Here is a 19264-nt window from a genome sequence, read left to right on the forward strand (position 1 = left end):
TGCTGCTGGCCGGCAGCCCCTACTGGACTGAGGCACGGACCAGAGCGGCTGAGGACGGGCCAGAGCTGAGCGGGCTGGGCAGGGCCGCAGGGCACTCCGGCAGAGGCAGGGCCCTGGGGTCTCTGAGCAGTGGGGAGACGGGCTGACTTGGCCCCAGGCGGAGGGGCTTGGAGCAGAGACTGAAGCCCCATCCTTCCCCCAGCCACCACCAGAGCCACAGTGGGGGCCCTTGGCCACCCCCTCCCACAGCACCCGCACCTCACCGCCTTGCTCCACCTCTCCTCTTCTTGCTCACGCCCCTCCTCCGCCTGACCCCATCCTCCGAGCTTGCCCTGCCTTTTCCCTTCTGCAGACCCTGACCCTCCCCCACAGCTGGCAGCCGCCTCCCAGGGGGTGCTCCGGCTCCCCATTGCCTCCCACCTTCTCTGGACTCTGCAAGGGCTGAGCCTTCTCTTTGCCTACTCTGGCCTGCAGCCCAGGATGGGCTTCCCCAGACGCTGGCTCAGGACTGTCCTCAGCCCTGCGCCCCACCTTGTACAGGCCCAGCCCCTCCCGTGTCCCGGCGCGTGCCTTCCCCCAGCAGCCTGTGTGCAGCCGCGGGCCACCCCTCTGCCCCAGGGGCCGGGCGCGCACCGCCCACCCCCGCCCCGATCCGGTGTGTGCAGTGGTGATGCCTAAAGGAATGTCACGAAAATTTCGATCTGTGTCGCTTGTTGATGCCTGCAGGGAGTGTGGAGGAGGGCACGGGGTAGGGAAAGATTCGAGGGCAGCCGCGGCCTTCTCAGGCTTGGGCAGCGGCGTTCTCTGTGCTCCCCGGGTCCGCAGGCGAGGCCGGGCCGCGACTGGGATCCGGCAGTCTCCTCGGCGGGCAGCGGGCGGCGGCGGCGCGGCGGCGGCGGCGGCGGCGGCGGCGCGCGCGGCAGGCGGTGAACACGGAGCCCAGAGCCATGCAGGCAGCCAGGCTGGCGAGGAAGGAGAGGGGCCCGAGCGCGTAGACCACGGCCAGGTCCCGCGGGGCAAGGGGCTGCCCGCAGTGGCTGAAGGCGGCTTCGGAGAAGGCGGTCAAGGGGCTGAGCGTCAGCCGCCCGGGCGACACGCAGAGCAGCGTCTCGGCCTCTGCGGGACACAGGCACGGAGTCAGGCGGCAGCCGCGCAGTGGCCCGCCCCGGCCCGCGCCGGCCCGCGCTCGCCCCCAAAGGCTCACCTGGCGCGGGCCGCGGGTGCCTGCGCAGCCAGGCGCAGAGCGGGCGCAGCGCGCAGCCGCAGGCCCAGGGGTTGCCGCGCAGGCCCAGCGTGTTGAGAGCGGGCAGGCCGGCCAGCAGGCCGGGCGCGAGCGCAGACAGATCGTTATCCTGCAGGCTGAGCGCGCCCAGCAGCGGGAGCGCGCCTAGAGCCGCGGGCTCCAGGCGCGCCAGCTGGTTGTCCGCCAGCGAGAGGACGCGCAGCGCGCGCAGTGGCGCGAAGGTGCCGGGCACCAGCGCCTCCAGCTGATTGGCGCCGAGGTCGAGCTCCTGAAGCGCGCCCAGGCCCCAGAAAGCCCGCGCGTGCACCCAGCGCAGTCCGTTCTCTCGCAGGTCCAGGCGTAGCAGCGCGCCAGCGCCCACGAAGGCGCCAGGCGGCAGCGCGCGCACGCGGTTGTGGTCCAGCAGCAGCGCGCGCACCGGCCGGCTCAGGCCCGCTGGCACGGCGAGCAGCGCTCGCCCCGAACAGTTGGCCTGGCCGCCTGGCGCGCACGCGCACGCCTCGGGGCAGTGGGGGGCGCCCTGAGTTCCCCAGCGGGAGGCCGCCGCAGGCGTCTGGGTCCAGACTGGCCACGGCGACAGCAGCAGCAGCAATAGCGGCCGCTGCGAGAGAAAGGAGGGTCTCCGCATGGGGGCAACAGTTGGGAGGCCAGTTGCCTGCGTGTCCCCAGAGACCGTTCGTCCCGGCAGCGTCCGCACAAATGTTAACTCTCCAACCGGAGAACCCTCAGTTCCTGTCCCACGACTGGTCTCGCGCCTAGGGCGGAGGCTGGGCACCTAGCCAGCACCCGGCACTGCCAGCCACCTGTCCCAAAGCGCCAGGCTCCTCTTGGCTCCGTGCCAGCAGCAGCATGACTAGCCTCCACACCCCTCCTCACCTGCTTGGTCCACCACCCAGTGCCCAGGTGAGGCCTGAGCAACTGGACCACACCAGCCCCTGCCCCTCACCTCCCAACGAACTCATGGATGCGACTGCAGAATGGAACACAGTGCAGCCTGCTCCTCACCGCAACTCTGCCTGTCTCCAGCTTAGCAAAGTGATTCTAGCCAGTAGCTCCCACCAAGTAGCCCCCGCCTAGGGGTGGTCCGGTGCCCGTGGTGGCGATTGTTCAGGCACTAGCACAGGATAGGGGCCTGAGCCCAGGGGATAGGCTGTGGGTGGAGGGGGGCTGCACACCTGAGAAAGGGGAGGTAGAGTCACATTGGCCCCACTCCGCCCTCCAAGGGCTCTCCCAGAACTTCAAGGAGATGGCACAGGTGGGATGGGGCACCAGCTTCCAAGTCCTTCTGTCAGATGCTTCTCCCTCTGGAGTCAGCAGAGCTGCAGGTACTGTCGTGGCACTTTGCTGGGGTGAGAGTGGGGGTGAGGTGGACAGGGACCCAGGGGGCCTGCCAACTTCATGGGACAAAGCAGCAGGAAGATGCAGGGAGGAGCTTGGCGCAACAGGACAGGAGTAAATGGAAACACAGGGTGCGACTCCCGGCCCTGGAGGGTGGACAGCAGGGGCCCAGCATAAGCACTGGGCACCCCCACTGAAGACCCAGGAGATGACCCAGGGGTGCGCAGCCCCCTCCCCCACCACAGGATGCATCTGCACAGGCGCAGGGAGGACAGCACAGAATCATTAAATATCATTTAATTTCCCATCCCCCAGCTGCCTGAAGCCCTACTCAGGTGGCAGGGGTTGTAGGGGGTGAATCCTCTAGGGTCATGGAGGGGGCCATTGAGTCTACGGCGATGGTCATGAGGCCTTGATCTTCCAGGGGTGGCATCATGGGGACCCCAAGTTCAGGGTCCATGAGGTGGGACTCCACGTGCACCGTGTGCAGGTCCATGTGATCTTCCTGGACCCCAAAGTGCCCCACCAACCTGCACAACATGGTCCAGGTTAGGCCAGCTGCTAGTAGCCATCAGTGTGGGCTCATGAGGCCTCGACCACCCAGGGCACCTGACACTTCTGTGAACCACACCGCCTCAGGGCAGGGGTACAACTCGCCCTTGGATCCTCCCCTAGGGTCACTCACCTGCTGTCCACGTGTCCGGGGCATGTTTCACTGGGGGAAAAAGGTAAGGTGTGAATCCCAGAACAGTGGAGTTGGTCCCCCGGAGCCCAACAGCGCACCCCACCCCTCTCCCCAACCCACAGTCTGGGAAACGCCGTTCCCAAGCCCCTGGTGACCCAACCCAGGGGAGGGCCCTCTCGTGGCCAGACCAAGGGCCTAGCGTGGACAGCATGGCCCTGCGGCCCTCACCCACCCGCCCTGGCCCTGGGGGTCACGCACCCCTTGGCTCGAATGACGCCAACTGCCACGATGACCAGGGCGCAGAAGCAGCTGGCACTGACACCTGCCAGCACCACCAGCAGGGCAATGAGCGCCTCTCGGCTGAGGCCAAGGCTGCACTCACAGTAGGTTCCAGCTGCAGAGACAGGGTCCACATGGCCAAGGGGCCGTAGTCACCTGCCAGTGGCTGACTCCTGAGGCCACCCCCCACCCTGGCGGCCACCAGAAGGACATAGGAGAGGCCGTGGCTGGGGGGGGCAGAGCTTGGGGACATGAGGAGGCACCTGCAGCAGGGATGAGCAAAAGGGACAAACATATCAGGCCGAGGGGGTTGCCGACCAGGCAGGAGTCAGGCTGGGGACAGGGGGCCATGTCCAGCCCCCGGCCCCACGCCATACCTCTGGACGGAACTTGTCGGAAGGCGCTGACCTCACAGTGGAGCTGTGAGGCAGGGTGGGTGGGGGCAGGGCCTCATCTGGTGCCTCAATGCCCTTAGGCCTAAGAGCCCTGGGCAGGCAGCCCCGGGGTAGGGCAGGTAGGGTGGATGGGGCGTCACTCTGGAGGGCTGCCCTGGCCTCCAGGGGAAGGCGCTTTGTGGTGAAGGGGCAGGGCCTGCACTTAGGCCCCTAGGCTCATGGAGGAAGTGGCCTGGAAACCCAGAGAGGTCCACAGTGGGCAACCCCAGGCCTTAGTTTCCCTGTCAGAATAAGGGCTGCAGCAGCTGAGGCAGGGCCTGGGGTCCTGCTACCTGTTGTCACCACCCATCCCCAAAGGCTGGGACAAGCAGGGGCTGAGGGGCCCGGGGCGGGCCTGCACCCGCTGCCCCCATGCTGGTCCCAGTGATGTTCCCAGAACACCCTGTAGGAGCAGGTGGCTCAGAAATGATTGCAGCCAGCAACTGAGGCTCTGGCTCGAGTGTGTCTTCACGGGGAGAGCCCACTGCCCCTCGGAGGTCTGTTTCTTGTGCCACTTCCCCTGACCAGGTAAGTGGTGCCCAGAGTTGTCACAGGCTGGCATGGTTGGGGTTAACCTAGCTCCTCCCTGCCTCCTCCCCTTTGAGGCCTCCTCCCTTGTCCCTAAGGACATGCCAATCAAACCGCCTAGGCAGCAGGAGGAAATACCCGCCTTGTCCTCGCAGGGGATGGGGTTGGGGGAGGGCACAGCTGGGCCGCAGCCAGTCCTCACCACTGGGGACCTCCCTGACTTTCACACAAGTGTCCTCTTCTGGTGGCAGTGCCTGGCACACCTCTGCAACTGTTGAGTGATGCTGTGACCTGAGACGCTGGGTTTTACCACACTCGCTCGCAAGCTGAGTCCAAAGGCCCAGGAGCCCGGGGGCTGGCACTGCCACCCTGCTAGGCCAGTCCAGCAGGTCTGCAACCTGCTTAGGGTGACAAAGGTACACTCAGCCCGGTACAGGCAGGAAGCCCCGCTTCTTGTAACCAGGGCACAGCCTGCCTCAGAGGAGATGGACAGGTGGACCCCAAGGGAGAGAGCCATCAGCCTGCCCTCAGATCACTAAGGCTACGTGCCTAACCCCTGCCACTTCCTCCTTCAACCCCACCCCCAGGCAGAATCCTCTGGAGTAAGAAGGAAAGGCCTAGAAGCCAGACCGACACTAAGGGCCCCTGTGCAGAGCAGGCCAAAGTGGAGAGGTGTGGGTGAGCACTGAGGAGAGGACTGGCTGGAGCCAGAGGGAGGGTGGGGGCAGCGGGCGTGGCTCAGGCCTGGCAGTGCACCGAGGGCAGGAGCAGGACAGTGGAGACACTCGTTCCAAAGAGTTTTTGTCACCTGCAGGGACAGCACCACCAGGACAGAGCAGTTCCCGCCAGACAAGCAAAGGTCTTGGCCACGGAGGCTGTGGCACCCAGCACAGCTCTGAAGGCCTCAGGCCTCGCAGAGCCAACACCTTCCCCACCTCTTGGGACCTCAGGGCGAGGGCCGTGCCAGGCCCCCAGTGCCGGCCTGGCAGGACCCTGCACCCTGGACACAACAGGCCTGTGCAGCAGGACACCTTGTGCTGGGAACACTGAGGCCCCAGGCGTGCTTCCTGGCCCCACATCTAGGGCTGTGGAAGGAACTGGCCTTTCTGAAAGCTCACTTCATTTTAAGCCCTGAGCACCGCCGCTGCCTGACACTAGTGTGGGACAGGTGGGCAAATGCCTGGTCCCTCTCACCACAAGGCGTGTCCCAGGCAGCCCCTGGTGCTGGAACTGAGAAATTCTCACCAGGGGCTGCCTCATACGTGGTGATGGAGCTGAGTCCCAGCAGCAGCCTTGGGGCTCTCAGCCCAGCAGGTGGCCACCAGACCCTTAGGCCAGGCATAGATCTCCCTTCAAAGGTCAGAAGGGTGAGGCTGGAGCAGGAGGCCCCTCTGGAGGGCAGCTCAGGAAGGTCTCCCAGGCAGCCAACCCACAGCAAGCTCCCGCCTGAGCCACCAGCCCGGCATGCGCCTTGGCTGGCTGGAGTGGCCTGGGAAAGCCACGTGCCATGACTCCTGGTGGGAGGTCCAACACAAGTGTGCGGCTCCCCTCATCTGCCCCTGGGAGGAGGGGGCAGGCTCTGCCAGCTTGACGTGGAGAGGCCGGTCTGGTGGGAGAACCTCGGTCACGTGCCCACGAGGGGCCCACAAAGCCACCAGGACAGTGAAAGGATGAAGAACCACCTGCTTTACTCGGCACTCGGGGCTGCGCGGGATGTAGGGATGCCCCCGCCAGCGGGACCGGGCAGGGTAGGCCCGGCGGGGACGGTCAGCTGCAGTTCTTGGGCAGGCGGTAGACGCCGGCGGAGTAGACAAGCTGCTGGTCCCGCACCTTCTTCTGCAGGAAGGCCTGGAGCTCGGGCAGGTCGATCTCGGCCAGCGCGGGGCCGGTCACCACGAACATGCGCAGCATGCTGTACATGCGCTCCAGCGACAGGCTCTCCAGGTTGGTCAGCATGGCCTGGATGTACGTCCAGAAGAGCTGTGGGGTACAGCGGCCAGGTTGGCTGCCGCCTCAACGCCCTGGCACCGCCCCTGACGCCCCACCCCCACGCCCCACCCAGCGCTCCGCCCCCAGCCCCGCCCCCGCACCAGCAGCTCCTCCTCCTTCTGGTCGGCTTGGGAAGCCATGCCCGAGTCGCTCTCGTCGTCACTGTCGATGAGCACCATGTTGTCCCGGTCCTGAGGCCGCTCCTCCTCCACCACCGAGAAGGTGCCGGCCGGCTCCTCGCGCAGCACGCCCTGCTGCAGCCACACCGACATGCGCCGCCGCAGCAGCGCCACGGGCATCTTCACCGCCTTGCTCAGCTCCTCCAGGGTCCAGCTGGCTGCGGGTAGGGGTGGGCACGCTGGGCGGGGCTGGGCCTCCCTCGGCCTCGCCAGCTCCGCTCAGCAGGACCCGCCCAGAAAGGGGCCTGGGAGGGGTGGCCCCAGGCCATCCACCCTCTGCCAGACACTGAGCAGTGCCCTGGTGGGCTCACCTTGGTCCTGGAAGTACAGCAAGACCACCGCCTGCACAGGAGTGACAGCCACAGACAGGGTGCGGTCGGCCAGCTCCACATCCATGGTCACCAGGCCCAGGGTGTGCTTCCAGCTGAGCGTCCGCATGGCCTGTGGAGCGCTGGGGTTAGCACAGGCAGCCAAGCTGGGCTGGCTGAACTAGGCTTGGCTATGCAGCACCGGGTGAGCAAGGGGCTCCCTGACCTGCTTCCCCATCCCTGAGCAGGCAGGTGGACAGGCACGTGGCGGGGCTCCAGTTCCCACATCCTCAACCAGCACAATTTACTGAGAGCCACTGTATCTCCGAAAGAGATGTCCACGTCTTAATCCCCGGAGCCTCAGAATGGAACCTGACTTGGAAACTGGGTCTTTGCAGAGGTCATAAAGATGAGGTCACCCTGGAGTCACACGGGCCCTAATCTAATCCAATCGGTGCCCTTGTAAGAGGGTAGACGGTGTGCAGGCAGACACAGGGAGACAGCAGCAGGGACTGGAGGGACGCAGGCACCACCAGAAGCTGGAAGAGGTGGGAAGGACTCGCCCACAGCCTCCAGGAGCAGAGCCCTGACACCCTGACAGCCGACTCCAGCCTCCAGAGCTAAGCGCCGTCTCAGCCGCCTGGTTAGTGGCACTTTGCTACAGTAGCTGCAGGGAAGTGGCACAGAACTCAGCCCTGGGAGGGGGTGCTGCTGTACAAATAATCCTTTTTTAAAAACCTGGAAAGGGCTGTGGTGCTGGAGGATTGGAAGAGGCCGGGAAAGTTTTGGGCCACGTGTCTCAAGCCTGGGATGCCCTCTTATTGGTAGAAACACAATAAATGTCATTCTCCTGAGGTCTGTTTAAACAAGAAACGTATCACTGGAAACTGGAGTAAAGGTGGCCCTTACTAAGAGGTGGAAGAGACCTGTTCTGTTGGGTGGAAAGCAGAACTTTTGAGGGATGGACTTGGATATTTGGCTGAGATTTCCAAGTAAAAAGTGGAAGGTGCAACCTGGTTTCTCCCCACTGCCTGCAGTAACTGAGAGGGAAACCGAAGGAGCCGGTGAGCAAGAAGGAACCAGCACCTGGTGATGTGGACCTTTGCCCACACACTCCATGGACAGAGCCAAGAGCGTGGTCCCAGTGGGGAGCTGTGTCAAGGTGACGCCAACCAGCAGTGTGCGGGAAGCTGGGACAGAGAGGGTCCATGAATGGTGTGAGAGCCCCAGTCTAGCAGACTGGGCACCGTGAGCCATACAGAGGCCAACGAGGTTTCTGAGGATTTCATGCCGCCCTGGACAGAAAGGGAGGGGTGGTGTGGCTCAAAGGGCAAAGCTGGGCCACAAAGCTGAGTGGAAGTTCCTCCACTAGGTTTCAGGCTTGCTTAGGCCTGGGGCCCTTTGTTCCCTTCCGGATTCTCCACGGGAGTGCCTGTCCCTCCACTGGACTCTGGAAGCAGAGAGATACTTACCTGGCTTCATAGCTGAAGAACTGCACGCCAGTGCTCACACTGCCCCAACCTGGACGCTACTTAGACGCTGAGCTGTGGGGCTCTGCACTGGGGCTGCAACAGCTGACTTTTGGGGATGCTGAACTTGGCTAAGTGTACTTTGCATGTGAGAAGGACATGAATTTTGGAGGCCAGAGGGTGGACTCTTATGGGTTGAACTGTGACCTCTAAAGAAGTAAAGTCCTAGTCCCCAGGCCTCAGAACGTCAGTGACTGTATTTGGAAATCGGGTCAGTACAGATGTAGTTAGTTAAGACGAAGTCATACGCGAGTAGAGTGGGCCCCTCTTCAAGTTACTACTGGTCTGTTGGTAGAAGAGGGAAACCTGGACACAAAGATGCTGGGAGAGACCATGTGACAAGAGGCCGGGGCTGCAGGGATGCGCCTACAAGCCAAGAACACTGGCGCCCCCCCACCCCCAGCAGCTGAAGGAGGAGCATGGTCCTGCCAGCACTTTGATCCTGGCCTTCTGGCTGCCAACACCGAGACAATAAATTTCTGTGTTCTGAAGGCCTACCGGCATGGTACTTAGCTGTGGCCATCCCCAGGACACAGATAAAGCCACTGGGCCGAGCGCCACTGAGTCCCTCCACTAACCCTAACCCTAACCTGTAGGGGAAAGCAACAACTGACCCCGCTTTGCAGAAAGGGAAGGGAGGCCAGGCTGGGAGCCTGCCTGGGCCATAACCAGGCACTCGAGCTCCAAGGCCGTGCCCTCCACAACCGCCTCTCCAGGCTGCAGCAGGGCAGGTGCAAGGCCCAGCGGCGGACGACACGGTCCCCCACACGCATTTGGCACAGTCCTCAGGCCAGGAGCCCAGTCGGTGGGAGGCAGAGGCACCCTGGCCACAGGCCCGACCTCTTGGGGCCTCCCTGGGGCCTGCCCTGGCCACTCCAGCGTCCGGCTGGCGTTGAGATGAGGTGTGCTGGAGTGGCCGGCATGTCGGGTCCATCAGGCTGGGAAGCATGCCGTGTCTGAGATACTGCCAGAACCAGGGTCACACTCAGGTGGAAGCCAGCAGGGCCGCTCCCAGCAGGGGTGCTGGAGAGCAGAGGGAAGCTGCGTGCCAACAGGGCAGCCAGAGGGCTGGGGGAGGGCACCGAGCATGGGTGGGGCCAGCCGTGTACCTATTCTCAACCAGGAAGAGGTGGGGAGCAGTGCTGAGGCCCCACAGAGGCGCTGCTCCGGGGGCGGGAGCGGGGGCAGGAAGCAGGGGGTGGCTGGGAGCCACCAGACTCTCAGAGGCTGCAGGCCGGCTCCTGCGGTGCTGCCACTGCCCAGCCTCCCCACCCCGGGGCCCCCCGCCCTCATCTGTCACTGGAAGTAAGGCCGCTCGAGGGACTGGCCGTCCTGTGCTCAGCCCTCCACCCTCAGATGCTAGGTTCCTCGGCCTTCATAGCAGCTGCATCTAGACCCAGGGCCACCTCACAGCAAACCTCCAGAAGCTGTCACCCCTCCTGCAGCCAGGCCTGGCCTAGCCCCCACCTGCTGCCTTCCTGGGGCTCCATCCCGAGGGCTCCCTGAGCCTCAGTTTCTGGCTCCTCACCTCCAGGGGTGTCCCAGGTCCCCCCAGGGCTCAAGATATGCATCCTGCATACCTGTGGCTCCGTTCTCTGCTCGGGTGCCTTGCATCCCCTCAGGCCTGTGGCCTCTTGGGCCCTACACCCCACTCCTCAGACTAAATGCCCCAGAACCTGCTTTTCCACCTGTCCCCAGAAACCTAAGACAGGCGTCCTAACTCCCTTCTCTCTCCCAACACGCCTCCACCGAAGCATCACCTGGAAGGAAAGGTCCTCTGTGCCACTGACCCCTGCCCATGCCAGGCTCCATCCGCCCACACCTCTTGCCTGGACCCCCTGCCCCGGGACTGCTGGGTTCAGCCCCGCCGGAGGGACAAGCGATAAACTCAGCCAATGGACCACCCTGAGCCCATGGCCCTGACCACCCACACACCCTGTGGCACTGCCCCCTCTCTCCTCCTCACCAGAGCCTTGTGGCCCAGGGCCCTGACAGCAGATGGCACAGTCCTGGTCCTTGAGTGCCCCAGGACCAGAAAGCTGCTTCCAGAGAAACAAGCCAGGGGAGGGGCGGGATGGGCACAGAAGTCAAACACCTCAAGAGCAGCCTGGACGCGCCCTGGACATGCCCCGGGCACATGCCAGAGGGGCCCCCACCCCTGACTCTTCATCGGGAGAGCACAGCACCCCAGGCCCTGGTCCTGAGGTCAAGAGTGTGGACTGTGGAAGAAGCAGCCCAGGGGGCAAGCCCACCCAAGTGCTTTTGGAGAGAAAGCGCATGTGCACACACACTCCCAGGAGGCGAGGGGCGGGTGTGGGTGGAGTGCAGGACGCAGACACTGGGGCGGCCTGCACCGGGGAGGGACACCCAGTCAGGACACGGCCCCCATCGGCCCCCTGGAGGCGCAGCAGTACCTTCAGCTTCTCGTATTTCTTGCAGTAGACGTCCAGGGCCTCCCTGATGTCCTCGGGGACCTCCAGCTTCTCATCCTTAAATGGCGGCCAGAACTCACTGGACAGGATGACGGCGTAGACCCCAAACGGCGGTTGCTCCTCCACAGGCCGCTTCTCGTCCTCCTCGCGGATGTTGGCATTGATGCGGCGAGAGTCCGCCATGTCCTGAGGGGGAGACCAGGCCTCCTGAAGGCTGGGCTGGTGGGGGCGGGGACTGGGCAGTGGCAGGAGCCCCAAGAGCCCACCTTGAGCATGACCTCGCAGAAGTGCATCGGGGCCTCACCGAAGCGCAGCTTCAGCAGCTCCACGTTGCGGATCTCCCTGGAAGGGTGCGTCTCTGAGGGCTGTGGCATGCCCCCGTCCCCACCTGCACCTGCAGCAGTGCCTCACTGCCCTCCCCAGTGCAGGGATGCCCCTCAGCCAGGAGGAGAGCCAGGGAGCACCGCCCAGACCCAGCCTGCACATTCCTGGGCCCACTCCCTCCCCAGGAGGCCCAGATCGTCACCCACACCACTGGGGTGGCAGAGGGCAACCCTCGGGACTGAAGGCCACAACTCGTCCAGACCCAGAGTGGCCTGTCAGGCCTCACCGCTCAGGGCTGAAGCTGAGCTGGTGCAGCAGGCGGTCAGCCAGCAGGGAGCGGTACTCGTTGATGAAGAGGTCCTTGCTGCCGTAGATGCTGACCAGCAGGCTGATGATGTCGGAGGAGCGCCGCTTAGAGCTGGACTTCCCTGCACAGCATGGGCACCACTGGCACCTCTCAGAGACAGAGGCAGAGCCATCTGTGCCCGGGGAGGGCCCGCCCAGCGGAGCCCATGAGGCCCAGGTCTGGATCCCAGGTTGGGGTGGGGGGTGCACCAGCTGCCCTGAGATCTGCTCCTCCCCCAACCCCACGAAAACAGCAGAGGCGGGTGGGGCAGGCAGGGTGCCCTCCTACAGGTCTGGATGGGGACACAGTCCACCACCACAGCACATGCAGCAACAAGCTGGAGACAACCCCCAACAGTCCAGAGCGCAGCAGGGCTGGCAGGCACTGACCTGGATCTGCGTCCACAGGGTCAGGGACCCAGTCCTCTGGCTCGCCAGAGTCATCCTCACTGTCCTGGCCGGTCTCCAGGCTGGCCGGGTCTGTCTTGGACAGCTCAACAGCCAAGTCCCCGGTCCCATCCGAGTCCCCAGTCAGCCCCGCCACAATCTGCCGCACCGTGTCCTCCCGTGTCCTGCCAAGTGTGACTCCTCACTGCCTGTCCCACCTGACCACACGACCCCACCTGACCCATGCAGCCAGCTCCGGTCAGCCACATGCTAACAGCAAGCCCAGTAGACTTTCCCATGACCTTCAAAGTCAAAGAGCCACCATTTTCTGAGGGCAGGAGCTGAGATGATCAGACAGACTCATTTGTGACCAAGAGGCAGTAGGTGTGAGTCAGGGCAGCTCCAGATGTTACCCAGCCCAGGTCCTGAGCCTCTACTGCCCACCCTGGGGTCTCTGGGTGGCTGAGACACGGCACCCACTCAAACACGTTCTCCAACAGAGAGCCTAAGGGTTTCTGCTCCCTGTGGTAGGGAGGGCCAGGCACAAAGGTCCACTCCTCCGTGTCAGCCCTGGCCCCATGGGGGCAGCACCAGGCAGAGAGAGGTGGGGGTGTGCATGGGGACCCTGGGTTACGGGCACAGGAGCCGGCACTGGCAAAAGGGAGGAGCCCTGGCCCGGGAGATGGAGCAGCCCTGGTGCCCCTGGGCCGCGTCTGGCTCCACCACCAATGCGGGCAGCTCGGCTGAGTGGAGCTGGGAGCCCAGTGCTCCCGAGTCTGAGCAGCTCCCGGGAGCCAGCCCAGCACTCACCTCAGGTAGCGGCGTATGGGCTCACAGGCCACCTCCAGGACGACCATGGAGGGGTCCAGCACGCGCAGCGCCTTGATAGCTGAGATGTAGAGGGTGATGATGTCACACGTGTTCACTCCTATGGCCGGGAGGGCACAGGGACAGGAGGCAGCCACGCTGGTCAGGTGACTGGCAAGCCGCCACTGTGACCTCACCCCTCAGGAGGCCAGCTGCCACTCTTCACCTCCCACCCGCTCACGTGCACTTTCTCCCTGCGCTGAGTGGGGTCTGTCCTGAAGGGATCGGGCACTGCCCTTGCTCCCTATAGACTGCACAAACTGCTTCTTAACCTATTCCCTCCACAGGCCCCAAGGCTGGGAGGCTGGACCCTAGGGCTCCTGGATCTGGACCCTGAGGCTAAAAGGTACCTGGGTGAAGGAGCCGTGTCTCCAGGGCAGCTTTGAGGGACACGAGCAGCTGCTGCCTCTGGTCGGTCCGCTCCAGGCAGTACTTGAGGTCTTCGACAGCTGGCCGCGAATCTGGGAAGTCTGAAGGAAGAGGGCGGGTCCTGGCACGTGCACACAGGGCACACAGCCGCTGTGCACGTGAGAAGACACTCAGATGGGCTGGGGGGTGAGCAGCCACGCCCCCACCTGACCCCAGGGAGAGGCGCCTGCTGCAGGCCTCGTGTGGCTCTCGCACCTTTCCGTGCGCACACACTTGACCATGACTGCCCTGTAGGGCAGGCAGACAGCAACTCCCAAGGGCCAGCCCAGAGCCAGGACGGGAGACACCACGTCCCAGGTGCACCCGCCCCGACTCCCCGAGAGCTGACGGGCAGAGGCTCGGGGAGGCGGCTCCCCGGCAGGCTCGCCCACCTCGGATGATGCTGAAGAGCTCCTCGATGCGCAGGCCAGCATAGATGCGGTAGAAGAACCTCTGCACGTGGCAGCGCCACCGGCGCAGTGTGTTGCCAGCCTCTGGGGACGTGGGCCTGCTGGGGCCATCCTGCAGGAACACCTTGCCCAGCCAGCCGACCACCCTCTCAATCCACTGTCAGGAGAGCACAAGTGTGGGGATTTGGGGGCTGAGCCCAGAACAGGGGCTCGGAAAAGCCACGCAGCTACCCACCCTGCTGGCTGGCCCCAGGGCCACCTGCTCTGGAGGCCCAGAGTACACCGAAGTCAGCAGGATGAGGGGCTCATAGGGGGCCTCCCAGGGCCTCCATCAACGCACACCCAGGCCCTTTCCACACACCCAGGGCCCACGCTCATCTCTGGTGACAGTGACTCTGAGGTAGGGCAGCAGGTCCGAGTGCACAGGCGCACCCTGGGAGGCACACGCACAGCCACCCCTTCCACACACAGGCAGCGCAGCCCTCAGTGAGGGCGCTTCCGAGCGCGCACACATGAGCCTACAGGAGACGCTGCCACACAGACCCGGGGAGGGCACGTCCTCCACAGGCTGTCTGGCCGCTGACAAGGCCGCCCAATCTGCCGCCTGGGGACAGCACATCTGCCTCACGGGCCTCCGGGCTCGCACCTGACCACTGCCACAGATACACCTGCTTTGAATAGCATACCCCTCCCCACCACTGCAGCTTCTCTCCAGTCTCAAGAAACAGGGGCTAGGAAGTGGTGAAAGACGACAGGTGGGAGGTAGGAGCAGGCTGACAGCCCCCATGCTTGGGCCCAGCTTCTGTGGAGCCCAGAGCTGAGCCTCAGACTACACCCCAACAGCGTGGACACCCTGAGGCCCCCCCAGGACACCCCAGGCTGTGACACTGCTTCCAGCCATGTGATCCCGCACGGACCTCACTAAGCACACCATGGGCTCTTCCTTGCTGTCACCAGGGTGGGCCCAGAATGACCAGCCTGCACCTAGCACCAAGACAGATGGCTTCACCCACCAGCGAGGGCCAGCTTCACCCACCAGCGAGGTCCTGATTCACCCAGGTCTCCATGCCCTGGCAGCTTCTACAGCCAGGATGTCCGTTTTGCCAGAAACCTATTCTCCAGTCCATAAGGGACAGGGCCTGAAAGGCGTCCTCACCTTATGGAACTCACGCAGGAAGGAGCGCTCATACTCGCCCCGGCAGCGGTCCTCCATCCTCTCCCGGGTCACCTGGTGCAGGGTGGTGGTCACGGCCTCGGCACTGACCCGCTCCAGCAGACTGAGCCTGTGTCTAGAGGAGAGCCCTGCCCATGGAGCACACAGAGCACACCAACAGGCACCCACCGCCACCCTCAGCACATATCTCCCCACGGCCCTCCTGGCAGGGACACAGCTGCACCAAGAGCTCCAAGGAAAAGCTCCTGGGAGGACAGAGGGCTGGCAAGGGGCCACCTGCCCTCCCCAGCTGGCCCCCATGCCCACGCTGGGGCACTGGCCTTCCCCACGGGACCAGCATATCTAGCTACAAGAACCAAAGCTGCAGGAACACTCCCAGAAACACTCCTAAAACAGCAGCTAAGTGAGTTACTACTCTGGCCACACATGCAGAGATGCAGCTGTTTGTGCTTTTCAGTGCAGACCACGGCCAGTAATTGCAGACTCATGAGAAAACAAAGAACGTTTCCGTGTAACTGTCACCTGGAAGACACCCAGCAAAAGCCCTCAGGGACTCCCCGGCCCCAGCCAGCAACAGGGCCACACCCTGCGGCCAGCCGGAAGACTAGCAGCTGCGCTGCTGCCACTTCACTCAATGGGACAAGACCATCACACGTGGTCAGGCAGCAGAGGGACCACACAACAGGACCCGACTCTAACAACAAAATCCTTTCCTCCTCAAAAGGTCAGAAGGGCAACCTGTTCATCTAACATGTTGGTCTAACTTCTGACTTGCTGTAGACAAAAGAAATAGCAAGCCCCTTTTTACAATTACAGAATAGAGTAAATATCATTTCTCCACCAAAAAACTACAAAAAGCACAGCAGAATTCTACAAGACCCAAGAAATTTGGAATCACGTCATCTAAATCTGAAGCCCTTAAATCTAAGTTTCAGCAAAATATGAAACTCTGAGCTAGTGTAACAGACAGAAACACACCTGTGTTCAGGACAAAAGGTACAAACTCACAGCACATGGATGCTGAGGACTCTCCCTTTGTCATGTTCCTGGCTATCACGACAAGTAGCAGAGACTCCCAGCTCTGCCACCTGTCTCACCAGCTCTCCACAGAGGCCAGCTGGACCCAGAAGAGCAAGGAGGAGTCAGGAGGAACAGGGGCCTGGCCACGCAGGTGTGAGTACTCACAGGATCTGGCTGAGCTGGTGGAACTGCTCCAGCGCCTGGCGGCACCAGCACTGCTGTTTGTCACTGCCACAGCCTGCACACAGGGGGCTCTGCAGAAGGCGGTAGTACCGGCGGCGGGCATACCTGCTGTCCAGTTCTCCCTCCAGTTCTGGATCTGTACCTCCTTCCCCTTTTCTCTTACTCTGCATATAAACTCTCAAGAAGCGCCCATAAAGACGCTGGATCATCTCCTGAAAAGTTCTGGGGGTGGAAAAAAACAAGACGCCCCGCAACGTGGTGTGGACCTTTTCCCGAAGCCCCTGAGCGCCGGTGCCCATTAGCAAGCCCAAGCGAGTCCATTTCTCCAGGAGCTCTAGACTCCGCAGGTAGGGATCCAGGCGGCTCTCCAGCAGACCGAAAGCATCAAGGAGCAGCAGAAGGCACTGGGGCTCATCTGCACAGTTCTCGCGCTGGCAGATGGCATTCCAAAACTCTACGGAGATGTTGGCCTGCAGGTCATTCTGCAGCACCTCTACGAACCACTCCTCCAGGACCGAGTGCAGGCCGTGGCCTCGGAGAACCTCCACCGCCGCCCGGAGCTCCTCCTCCTTTGGAGGGACCGCGCCGCTGGTCCGGGAGGATTCCTGGAGTACAGAAAACTGTGGGGAGAAGGGAATACAGCGCAGAGGTGGAGAGGGCGGTGATAGGTGGGGAGAGGCGAGGAAGAGATGGAGCGAAGGGGAGGCTGCGGAAACCCCGCTGCCCTTGCTCGCACGGATGCAGGGCCGACGCTAGGGAAGGGCTGTCGAACACGGAGGGACCGTAAAGAGAGGAGGCGAGACAAGCGGACGACGGAGGAAGCCGTATGAACCCGCCGCCCTCTTCCCGGGCCTCACCAGTCCCAGTGCGGCCGGTGGCACCAGCCCGGTGCTCACGGTATTCCAGGCCACCAGCAGTTCCTGTGCGGGCCCGGGGTCGTCGTGCGCCTCAGCAGACGCTTCCTCCACCGCCGCCGCCATCTGCACCCACCAGTTCCCAGAGCCGCCCGGCGTGGCGCGCGGTGATGACGCAGGCCTGGGCGCGCGCGCGCAGCGATGACGCACGCGAGAGGCGCGCGGCGGTGACGTCAGCCGTGGTCACCCCCGTGCGCGTGCGCGGGAAGCGATGCGGTAGCGGCGGTTGGAGGGAACGGGATCCCGGGCGGCGACCATGACCCAGCAGGGCGCGGCGCTGCAGAACTACAACAACGAGCTGGTCAAGTGTGAGCAGCCGCGCGGCGGGGCCCACCGGGAAGACTGGGAGGAAGTGGGGCTCGCCGGCTTGCGGGCCTGAGCAGTAGGTGGCCCGCAGCGCGCGGTCTAGCGTGTTGTACGGTCCGTGCGTGGGTGTCCCGGTCGGGGCGGCGCGGACGCCGTTTGGCGCTGTCCAGCGCACAGCCACAGCGTGGCCCGCCCCGAGTGCTGGGTATCTGGAGAGTGAGCACGCACGGTGTCCTGGGCCCGCACCCGCGCGCGGTGCCTTCTTTAACCCCGAGACCCCGGGACGTAGGACACTGGCCTGGCTCGGGCGGAAGGTGGCCCAGCTGGCACTGAGGCCCTCCACTATCCTCTTCCCCACAAAGCGGTGGGCTCCAGAGTGGGAGGGGTGGTGTTCTTCCAGCCCTGGGCCCACAGCGCGTGCCCTTCTCGGCCTACCTTAGGCATCGAGGAGTTGTGTCAGAAGCGGGAAGAATTGTGCCGGCAGATCCAGCAGGAGGAGGATGAGAAGCAGCGGCTGCAGAATGAAGTGAGACAGCTGACCGAGAAGCTGGCCCGAGTCAACGAGAACCTGGCTCGCAAGATCGCCTCTCGGAACGAGTTTGATCGGACTATTGCGGAGACAGAGGCAGCCTACCTCAAGGTGGGGCTGGGGGCCTGCTTGCTGGGCAGAGTCCCTCAAGGCTTTCTGGCCTGGGGCGCCCCCATATAGGCCATAGGCCCACTGTGGAGTGAGATATAGCATGGCTGTCAGTGTGGCCCGGGTCCTTTTGTTTGCACCATGCTTGTTACTGCATCACTTCTACCAGACACTGAGCAACAGAGTGGCAGCAGGAGCCAGAGCCAACCTGGGCCTGGCTTCCCAAAGTGTAAGGAAGGGACTTTGAGCTAGACTCAAAGGGAAAAGGGCCCTGCAGACCCTGTCCGCCCGTCCCTTCAGGCTTCCTTGTCCCACAGCCCCTGTCCTGCTGTCCCCTGGCACAGCATAGGATGAGGGCTGGACTCCAGAGCTTTCCCACAGGAGGAACAGTGACAGCTGTCTCACATCTCTGTTCTCAGATCCTGGAGAGCTCGCAGACCCTGCTCAGTGTCCTGAAGAGGGAAGCAGGAAACTTGACCAAGGCCACAGCTTCAGAGCAGAAGAGCAGTGGAGGCAAGGACAGCTGATGGGCCCCGGATGGAGGGCCCACCTCCACTGTAGTCAGCCCCCAGAAAGTCTGTTTTCAAAGCCCCGGTCCCTCATGGCAGCAGTTTCCTTCCTTTAGTGTCTTCAGTGCTGCAGGAGGCAGCTGCCAACCTCCACTGGCTCTGGGTGGCAAGAAAGCCCTTGGTGTGGCCCAGCAAGTGGGGGTCCTGGCCCTGCCCTCACACAGGTGCTGGGTCAGCCCTACTCAGGGCCTCTCTGAGGCCCCCACACTCCCTTGGGCTGCAAGGAAGGACCTGCTTCTAGTCTCAGCACCATAGGAGGTCCCTCATCTTGTTCCTCAGCCAGCAAGTGCCCAGGTCAATGGGGGACAGGCTGGGGCCCTCCTTCACCTGAGAGCTTGCCCTCGGGGCATATGACTTATCAATAAAAGTTGTGTTTGTAAAGACCTGTGCTGGCTTGCTGCCTGTGTCAGGAGTGTGCCAGACACCCCCAGACCCAGAATCCCTACCTAGCTACAGTGCAGCTCCTGGGAGGGGAGAGGGGCGCCTGGAGTGGCTTTCCCTGTGACTGGCCTTGCTGGCCTTGGGGACAGAACTAAGGGTGCCCCTAAGCATTTCCTGTGACCTTCATCACCCACTATCTTTCCCTGCCAGGGCCACTGGTCCTGTTCCCTGCCATGCCCTGGTGTCCTGCAGGAAGCCTGGCTCAGGGAGAGGCTCTTCCTGGGTTCAAGTCCTCCAACAAGGGCTGCTCCCCAGCTCTGTGATTCCAGACTCGACTCTGCGAGACAGCACAGCAGCCTCCCCGGTTGTGCCTGCCTCCCAGGCAGCCTGGGGCT

General features: G+C 63.4%; 4 protein-coding genes across 4 annotated transcripts; 1 reads left to right on the top strand and 3 right to left on the bottom strand.

The window, feature by feature from the left end:
* Positions 1–679: 679 nt before the first annotated feature.
* On the bottom strand, positions 680–2005 carry LRRC26 (leucine rich repeat containing 26). The gene is made up of 2 exons (XM_074362747.1): positions 1205–2005; positions 680–1116 (listed from the first exon to the last, which is right to left on the bottom strand). The coding sequence occupies exons 1-2, from the start codon at positions 1869–1871 to the stop codon at positions 782–784; spliced, it is 1002 nt and encodes a 333-aa protein (XP_074218848.1). The 5' UTR covers positions 1872–2005; the 3' UTR covers positions 680–781.
* Positions 2006–2131: 126 nt separating this feature from the next.
* On the bottom strand, positions 2132–4852 carry TMEM210 (transmembrane protein 210). The gene is made up of 4 exons (XM_074362757.1): positions 3809–4852; positions 3525–3660; positions 3267–3296; positions 2132–3111 (listed from the first exon to the last, which is right to left on the bottom strand). The coding sequence occupies exons 1-4, from the start codon at positions 3918–3920 to the stop codon at positions 2913–2915; spliced, it is 477 nt and encodes a 158-aa protein (XP_074218858.1). The 5' UTR covers positions 3921–4852; the 3' UTR covers positions 2132–2912.
* A 1323-nt stretch (positions 4853–6175) lies between these two features.
* Positions 6176–17099, bottom strand: ANAPC2 (anaphase promoting complex subunit 2). Its single transcript, XM_074362741.1, has 13 exons — positions 16920–17099; positions 16045–16667; positions 14842–14974; positions 13668–13842; positions 13218–13337; positions 12811–12928; positions 12004–12185; positions 11555–11696; positions 11211–11286; positions 10927–11130; positions 6987–7116; positions 6598–6833; positions 6176–6487 (listed from the first exon to the last, which is right to left on the bottom strand). Exons 1-13 carry the CDS (start codon positions 17040–17042, stop codon positions 6275–6277), a joined length of 2475 nt encoding a protein of 824 aa, XP_074218842.1. The 5' UTR covers positions 17043–17099; the 3' UTR covers positions 6176–6274.
* A 25-nt stretch (positions 17100–17124) lies between these two features.
* SSNA1 (SS nuclear autoantigen 1) lies at positions 17125–18871 on the top strand. The gene is made up of 3 exons (XM_074362755.1): positions 17125–17284; positions 17723–17922; positions 18339–18871. Exons 1-3 carry the CDS (start codon positions 17233–17235, stop codon positions 18444–18446), a joined length of 360 nt encoding a protein of 119 aa, XP_074218856.1. The 5' UTR covers positions 17125–17232; the 3' UTR covers positions 18447–18871.
* The last annotated feature ends 393 nt before the right edge of the window (positions 18872–19264 follow it).

This window comes from Camelus bactrianus, chromosome 4, assembly GCF_048773025.1.
Source record: "Camelus bactrianus isolate YW-2024 breed Bactrian camel chromosome 4, ASM4877302v1, whole genome shotgun sequence".
Classification (NCBI taxonomy): Eukaryota; Metazoa; Chordata; class Mammalia; order Artiodactyla; family Camelidae; genus Camelus; species Camelus bactrianus.

Bases quoted from the DNA above. Each gene is read 5' to 3' on its own strand.
- LRRC26 (XM_074362747.1), bottom strand. From the start codon at position 1,871: ATGCGGAGACCCTCCTTTCTCTCGCAGCGGCCGCTATTGCTGCTGCTG. The intron at 1,117-1,204 runs GTGAGCCTTTGG...TGTGTCCCGCAG, and splicing joins GCACCCGCGGCCCGCGCCAG to AGGCCGAGACGCTGCTCTGC.
- ANAPC2 (XM_074362741.1), bottom strand. From the start codon at position 17,042: ATGGCGGCGGCGGTGGAGGAAGCGTCTGCTGAGGCGCACGACGACCCC. The intron at 12,186-12,810 runs GTGAGTGCTGGG...CACACTTGGCAG, and splicing joins CCCATACGCCGCTACCTGAG to GACACGGGAGGACACGGTGC. The intron at 7,117-10,926 runs GTACTGCTGCGC...AGCGCTCCACAG, and splicing joins AGAAATACGAGAAGCTGAAG to GCCATGCGGACGCTCAGCTG.
- TMEM210 (XM_074362757.1), bottom strand. From the start codon at position 3,920: ATGGCGTGGGGCCGGGGGCTGGACATGGCCCCCTGTCCCCAGCCTGAC. The intron at 3,661-3,808 runs GTGCCTCCTCAT...CTGTCTCTGCAG, and splicing joins TTTGCTCATCCCTGCTGCAG to CTGGAACCTACTGTGAGTGC. The intron at 3,112-3,266 runs GTGAGTGACCCT...CATGTTGTGCAG, and splicing joins CCCGGACACGTGGACAGCAG to GTTGGTGGGGCACTTTGGGG.
- SSNA1 (XM_074362755.1), top strand. From the start codon at position 17,233: ATGACCCAGCAGGGCGCGGCGCTGCAGAACTACAACAACGAGCTGGTC. The intron at 17,285-17,722 runs GTGAGCAGCCGC...GGCCTACCTTAG, and splicing joins CAACAACGAGCTGGTCAAGT to GCATCGAGGAGTTGTGTCAG. The intron at 17,923-18,338 runs GTGGGGCTGGGG...CTCTGTTCTCAG, and splicing joins CAGAGGCAGCCTACCTCAAG to ATCCTGGAGAGCTCGCAGAC.